General features: G+C 34.9%; 1 protein-coding gene across 7 annotated transcripts; it reads left to right on the forward strand.

Moving 5' to 3' along the window:
* Positions 1–2,049: 2,049 nt before the first annotated feature.
* On the forward strand, positions 2,050–7,412 carry LOC111382649. 7 transcript variants are annotated; one of them, XM_023006675.1, is made up of 6 exons: positions 2,050–2,285; positions 2,633–2,907; positions 3,496–3,578; positions 5,817–5,901; positions 7,011–7,109; positions 7,211–7,412. In XM_023006675.1, the coding sequence occupies exons 3-6, from the start codon at positions 3,555–3,557 to the stop codon at positions 7,360–7,362; spliced, it is 360 nt and encodes a 119-aa protein (XP_022862443.1). In that variant the 5' UTR covers positions 2,050–2,285; positions 2,633–2,907; positions 3,496–3,554; the 3' UTR covers positions 7,363–7,412. The 7 variants fall into 7 exon arrangements, 5 of the variants coding, with proteins under 5 accessions (XP_022862443.1, XP_022862444.1, XP_022862442.1 ...); XM_023006676.1 differs by having other exon boundaries at positions 3,525–3,578; XR_002700585.1 differs by having other exon boundaries at positions 3,525–3,578; positions 7,039–7,412.
* The last annotated feature ends 457 nt before the right edge of the window (positions 7,413–7,869 follow it).

Below are 7,869 nucleotides of genomic sequence, written 5' to 3' on the forward strand. Positions count from 1 at the left end.
TGGTTGCATTCTGTTCTCTACGAAAACTAAACATCTCTCTCTCTCTCACAGTTTCAAATTTTCTTTATCTTCATCCTCTCAATTTTCTTCTTTTTGAGTGATCAGTATCAACTTCAGGAAAGTTGGACAAAATTACTGATTCCAGTTGCACATTCTCGATTTAAATCGAGTGGACTTCTATATTCAAACGTATTTTTACTTAGAAATGTATTAACTGAAACAATATTATTCCTCAAGGGCCATGGATGAACGAATAGAGGATCATACAAGTTACGAACACATGCACAATCACATGAATATTCACCAAGATCTGCAATTATTTCATGCATCATTGCAACATATTCTTTTAGCATTCACAAGTGGAATACAAACATAAACAAAGATCCTTCACCTATCTTTGCAACTAAGTGTTATAATGTCAATTGATTCACTTCATAATTTAAGATCACGTATTCGAACTCACACATCATACTAAAATAAGAACGGGAACGACAATTACATAACCGCAATAAAAACACTACATACTAGTAAATCGGCACCTTCAAACTTGATTAATAGAACCATGCAAGATTGAAGCTTCATTGATGAACAGAGTTCACTTACCAAATCAAATGGTGAGACTAGTGTAGTAGCATTTGTGATGCCGTACAACACATATATTCATTGCAGATTTACAATTCGAGGATTTGCTCAACTCATGCATACCATCTTTCTCAGCAGCAACCACATTATCATCAGTGTTATAATTACCTTCTACAGCAGTAAACATAGGTAACAATTCAGTCTCAAGAGCCATGTTTCATCCGAAAACATCAATTTACGTTCTTAACTCAACAATGTAAAAGAACTTCCTCTTTTTTCCAAATAACAATATGCAAAAAACAAACAAAACACTAACCTCAACATATTACTGCAACAGACTAAAATCTTGCTTGGCGGTGGAGTGAATGACGGTGGACGTCGCCTGCAATCAATTTCAATTTTCATCTCCAACTCCAATCCACAAAAAACCATACACCCATAAACAAACATATCTAAAAACACACACAAATAAACACCAAAATGAAAACCCAATCAATCATTTTCAAAAACGGCAAAGACAACAAATGCAACCACAGAAATCAGATTCACTTATGTACGGGTAGTGCTCGACAGTCGGCAGCCGACACCTAGAGACCGGAGCAGTGGGAAGATCGCACTTTCAACTTCTGACGTCGTTTGAAGAGTGTGTTTTACAGTTTTTGTATACACCCATAAACAAACATATCTAAAAACACACACAAATAAACACCAAAATGAAAACCCAATCAATCATTTTCAAAAACGGCAAAGACAACAAATGCAACCACAGAAATCAGATTCACTTATGTACGGGTAGTGCTCGACAGTCGGCAGCCGACACCTAGAGACCGGAGCAGTGGGAAGATCGCACTTTCAACTTCTGACGTCGTTTGAGGAGTGTGTTTTACAGTTTTTGATGAGGGAGAGGAGTTCACCGGCGATGGTGGATTTGGTCACAGAGAGGACCGACTTTCAGGGATTTCGGGACTTCGTTTCCTCTTCCTTTAATTCACGACATTGTGGGTCGCCGTCGGTGGTCGCTTTCGTCACAGTGACGAGTGAGTTTTAGATATTTAGGGTTTCGATTTCTCTTCCTTTCATTCAAGGCATACGGGGTTCACGACGATCGTCTATTTCGCGAGAGAGAGGGTTGAATTCTCCTTCTTTCCTTCACGGGATTTTCTTCTTCGAATGAGGGGGGGTTGGAGCTTGCATTTTCATTTTTGCTCTGCATATTTTTCTTCAATAATTCATTTTCCTCTGACAATCTTTCATAATTTAGTACAATTTGTTTGATTGGTCAAATCAAAATTTCATTAGGATATGTTGGGTATTTAAATTTAGTTTTAAGGCCAAATATGTCTAAAATTATCTAAAATTGACATTCTTGCAATGTAAAAAAAAAAAGTGACATTTTTGTAAATACAAAGGTAAGAGTTGACTATTTAGATGATTTCATCTAATTTAATAATTGGGTCACATGTTCTCTTGGCTTCCTCAACAAAGTTCATTCTAGCTTGTCAATGTGAAATAATGTAATGATTCTTGGCTTTCTCTATTTGCTTTGTCCCCGACACTTTACTCCGACTGTAGAGTCACCATCTTCCTCATCAATAATCAAAGGCTAAAAACCCCATCCTTGCTTAATTTCTGTTTAATTTGTTTCTTCTTTCCTTTTTGGGGCCCCAAGATTTTGGCTTGCTAAATAATCAGAATAAATTTGGGTTTGTCATTCTTTCCTTTCCTTTTCTTTGCACATGTTTTGTCAACAATTTCTGTACTTTAGTTTAAATATTATACTTTTTTCTTTTTTAATCTTTGGAATAGTAAACAACCTATTATTTTCCTCTAATGTGTGATCTTTATTCAATTTTATATAATTCAATTTAAAATTTTGGGTTCTGTCCATCAATTTCCCCTTTGCTCTTCATATAATGCATGAGCATTAAAATCCTTTTATCTTTGTTTTAAAATTTCATTTTGGATCGCTCCGGTAGCACTTAGAATGTTAGAAATTTGCTGAAGAGTTCCTATTATAGATAACCTCATGGTTCACTTATCCTGCCTATAGGTAGACATGGTGGTGACAAGGTGATTTATGCAGTTGGGTGAAAAGATTCAATATATTGAGTTATCGATAAGAGCCGATACAATGCAGAACATGGAGGAAAGAAAACATAGCAGCACCTTTATGGTGCATTTTCTGCCATTATTTGGTCCAAAATAAATGAAAAATGCCCAAGTGTTATTCTGTAAAATTTTGTCTGTACCTGTAGCATAACTGGGGAGGAAATGTTGACACAATTGATGTTTTGATCTCAATTGCACAGTAGACCAAAACTACAGGTATGTGGAGTACATAAGTTTTTGTGATAGTGGATTGTTTCCAATAGGAGTATTAAGTTGATCAATACTATACAAGATCTACTCTTACTTTTGAAGGATAACAAAACGTAACGAAAATAAACCATTACTTTGTAATATGTCTCTACTGGGGGTTATAACTCATTTTAGTAATTGCTGTTTTATTTTGCAATTATTTCTTCAATTAGGATAATGAAAGAAAATAAATATATGTAACATAAAAGAGGAAATCTTCTGGCTGATTTAGCTCATCAGGCGATGAACCTCTTGTGCAAGGGATGGACAAGGAGAGGTTATTCGCCATTGCCAGTCTTTAACATGTAATGCTTATGACATTAAGCTTATAGCTATGACAGCGAGGAGGGGGGGCAAAGATAGTAGAATACATCGAAAAAGAACACTTTCTCACATAAATTTTCAAAACCATTAATCAAATAATAATGGTGAAATTGTCTTTTTCTGGATGTACTATTTTGTAAATTTCATATCAGGGGTTGTAGCAATTATTTGTTCAGCGTTTTCTGGACCTCCATGTATTCTTTTAGCTTTTCCATCTTTTGGTTCCAATAGATTACCTCATTGGAAATACTTGCACGTAGGAGGACAAAATGATGGCTTAAACCACCAATATGATGAGATATTACAGCGATAAGGTAATGGCTTATATTGGTCTTTATCTAATGGTGTACTTTAGATCCTCTATTTATTTCTTCTTTGGAATCTAATTTCAGAATTTACACTGCATCAAGATGCTGCATATCATTTTATTGCATGTTGTTTATATCTTTGACAAAACACAATCTTATAGAGTCTCTGCAAATTTTATGATTGGTTTTGTTTGTTATTCTTAGTATCAATTGACACTATATGTCAATAGAGGACCATTTGAATTTCTACTTGTAATATGTTGCTTTTAATTTAATTAGACTTACCTGCATGATGATATATGCAACCTTGCAAAAGGAATTTGTTCTATGTCTTGTCATTTTTAATAGTGTATATGCTGATTTTAATCGTTGGTAGTATTCCTGGATAAGTTGGCTTTCTTGTTCCAGTCAACTTATCAATGAATGCAGCTAACTTTGCTAAAGAAATGTATTATTGCTAACCAGTGAAATATTTATAATATTTTAAGTTGGAGAACTAGCTACTTTAGCTTTGAAATAGTAGTAGGATCACATGATCGAGGATATTCTGTAAAATAAGTAGAGAAGGTTAAAAATTTGAACATATTCATGAGTTGGTTAAAGTGATGTCAATTGAATGTAAATTGCAAGGACATGGATTGGGATTCAACAATGTGGCCAGATGCACAAGTTAGTAAAATTGATGATACCAGTACAATTATGAAACCTAGAGGAAGAGTTTGATGACATCTAATCACATGGCATGGGGTAATAACTAATGAGAAGGATTTTGAATCTTCGTGTTATAGCTTTTGAGATGTCCCTTGTTACTTGTTGTGGCTGAGAAGAAAAAGAGGAACCATGTACTTGGCTTGAGATAAGAATGGGATATGGTTTCGTTGAGTTGTGTACCCCATAAACCAGGTATGATGCTGGTATCTTGCTCGATCTTCAGAACCTATTGGCTGCAGTTGTTTGCAGATACCTGTTTGTGGATATCAGTTATGGGTATAACTAGCAGTGTGTCAGAATGCAAATGCACTGGAAAAGGATTTAAGATCAGGGGTAACAGAAATGTACTCAAAGTTTCAGCGTTCTTTTAATTATTATAGAAAGCCTTCCATTATATATCCAATGCATGTCTTCATTTACCATAGTAGCTAATAAGTATCAAGAAGAAACCTTCCTCCTGAAATCTGCCAGAAAAGAGCATTTTTCGGAGTTCCTCTAGCTTTTTTAACCTTCGTGCCACTACCTAGCAGAAAACTTCATTGTTTTTATGAGTTAGGGTGAAGGAGTCAGCACTCTTCTTCACATACTTTGCAGACATAATAAGCTAATTTTAGTAATTTCAAGAAATAATTCTAGGGCATAATGACCAAAATTTGTGAGAGTACCATCCTTAGACATCTTATTGAAGTGCTGAATTACTATGTTGGGATTTAAAGAATTTTACATGCAGAGTTCAAGAAATGTATCATCTATAGTTTAGCTACTTAATTGAAATGGTTTCCTATCAGACAACATGAAACCTGAGTTCTCTTAATTCTATAATACAATTATTTGACAATTTTGATCACTGTAAAAAATCTTTAATATCTTATCTGTCTTGCATACAAATTCAAAGTTCTTCCTTTATGATGGACCAGGCCACCACTTACTCTCAGCTTCAAAAGTCCCTCTCCCTTTTGGTCCAGTAACCTACCAAATTCGCTTAGTTACAATGTTTGGCTGCATAAATTTAAAAAAAAAAAAAAAAAAAAAAAAATTTCCCTAAAAACCACTGTAGATGGTATGTTTTATTAATATAAAAATTTAGACACAGAACAAAAAAAATAAACCAAAAACAAAAACTTACCGCATCTGGAGATGGAGGGTGTACAATGAAAATTAAAAATTACAATTCATGCACCATAGCATTATTCCTAGTCACCATATGTTTTGTGAAGTTTCTCTCCATCTTCTAGCCCCTTCAGACTCACTACTTAAATTGGACCTTCTTTGGACTAATGAGTTTCATCTTCAGATGTATTGGATAATATAGGCGGGGCAGTTTTTTTATGTATTTGCATATATTTTCTGTGGACTGGATCAAAGACTGACAAGGAATCTTTTATGTATTTGTAGTTTCTGTTAATATCTTTTATCTTTCAGAAAAACAAAGGGTTGCAATTGATTGAGTGTTGAATGACAATAAAGCCCAAGATTTGCAGTGAGACCCACCTTTCACATGTTGACATGCAATTCATTCTCGACTCGTTGCAGGTTTTAGTTCTTGGTCAGCCTGGAAAGGAGCTGAGTTTGCACTTTGCAGTTGATGCTAAGATTTGTTGCCAATGTTCATCTCAAAGTAAGTATTGCTTGTATTAAATTATTAAATATAACTTTGTATGCCTTCATATCAGCAATGCTAGAAATGAAACATTTGCATTCTTTCCATTTCAGTAAGGTAAATTGTCAGCTGGAAGTGTCTTGGTTTATACTTTATACATGCATAGTGACATCGAGCACACTATTCTTGTACATATGAATTTATATTCTATATTTAAGTTGTTTGCCAAGGCTTGGGTTGACCTTTAGCTCAACAGAGCGGGTCTAGATCCCTACCAAGCACTACAGCAAAGTTGTTTCTTCTATCCTTATTGTGCTTTATGTAGGCTTAGCCTGGTGAAGCAGAGAATGGGCAATGTGCAGTGGTATAATTTAACACGTTTAGTTAAAAAATCGCTAATTCAAAAGGCTTGACCTGTGTTTAAATAGATTGGGTCGAGCGAACCTGCAGTGTGAATCCCTTTGTTTCTTATATCTCACCTTAAACTGTGTATATCTCCAACAGGTCCTAACAATTGTCCCTTTAATGCGCCATATAAAAAATTGATTCTGTCTGATTGAGAGCTTATTACCTGTTTGACAACCATTATTTGAGGAAATAAAGTTTTGAATAGTGATTTTTAGGAGAATGTGTAGTTAAATGGTAGAAAAAAGTTTTGGATTTAAGTACAAAATATTTTATTGTGTGAATGTGTAGTTGAAAATGAATGTGTAAAAAGGAGTTTGAAAATAAAGGCTGTAAAACAGTGGCTAAAGTTCATTGGCCTAAACAAATGGCATGCATTAAAAAACTGTGATATGCTTGGGGGACGAACTCTTGAGAATTAGATAGTATTCTCATTTCTCAGTTTACATAGAAATCTAGTAGCACCGTCTCAATTTTGTCTAAGCAGTTATACTCTCATGAAGCTGACAATCTTCTAGATAACATGATGCTCTGTATTTATTCCACTGTCATCTTTATTCGTGTATGATTAAAAGAAAGGATTGCTTTCACTTGTGGTGTCTATAGGTGCACTTTACAAATTTATTCGAATATTTTTTCTTGTGCTTTGAGTGTGACAATTATTTATTTGTTGAACTTTTTATCGTTTTGTATATGTTTCCTCAATGTGACACCGAGGAAAGTCCTATATCCCGATGCATTGGCTTGCAGGAAGGGTACAAGGATTGATGAAATGTTCGAGGATATAAGGGAAGTCTTGTCCATTTGCCAAGATACTTGGAGTAATCGAAATATCTTTGAGGCCATCAATTGCAAATAATTTTACAAGGCAGCCATAGTCAATTTTATCATATGGTTGCTCATATTCAATTTGATGCGGCAGGATTTTGGATGCCATTTTGCAGTAACCTTGCCAGGCTACTCATAACTCGAACTGGGCGGGACTTTGTTTTTGCTCCTTGGTCAACTTTTTTAAGTACATTTTTTCAATCCCCAAAATGGTTTGTTGTACCAACAAAAAATATTACGGAATAAATTACTCTTGTGGGCTTGACTCAAGATCTTATTATATCATCATTTTTTCAGTCTGAAGCATTAATCTCGGTTCTTGTCATACAGAATGGCATTTTCGCAGTATTTATCTAGTGAGCAGTAGAGCATTTTTTTACTGTGTGGTATAATAAGTTACCCGACAGTAGATATTTTCCTCGGACTCACAAAAATCACGAGGCTCTTTCATAAAAGAAGCTGGAAAGGTTGTAGATACTGTTGGCAGCAGTAGGTGGTTTCGACTGTATTCGTGTTCATTAATGTGGGTTATTGCGTTCCCATCCCATGAGCAACAATTTTTATTACATATGATGTCAGACATTCCTGAATGCATTTCCCATTGAACTAACTTCCAATTCTCAGCACCTTCTACAAGTGAAAGGCAAATCCCACCAAGTATAAATCTGTCTTTTAGTACCAAGTTTATATTCTGGTGCAAATTCTTGGTGAATAGCAGTAAAATTGTAGAAACTTTATGAACTTTTCCATAAA

This window comes from Olea europaea, unplaced genomic scaffold, assembly GCF_002742605.1.
Source record: "Olea europaea var. sylvestris unplaced genomic scaffold, O_europaea_v1 scaffold2544, whole genome shotgun sequence".
Lineage (NCBI taxonomy): Eukaryota > Viridiplantae > Streptophyta > Magnoliopsida > Lamiales > Oleaceae > Olea > Olea europaea.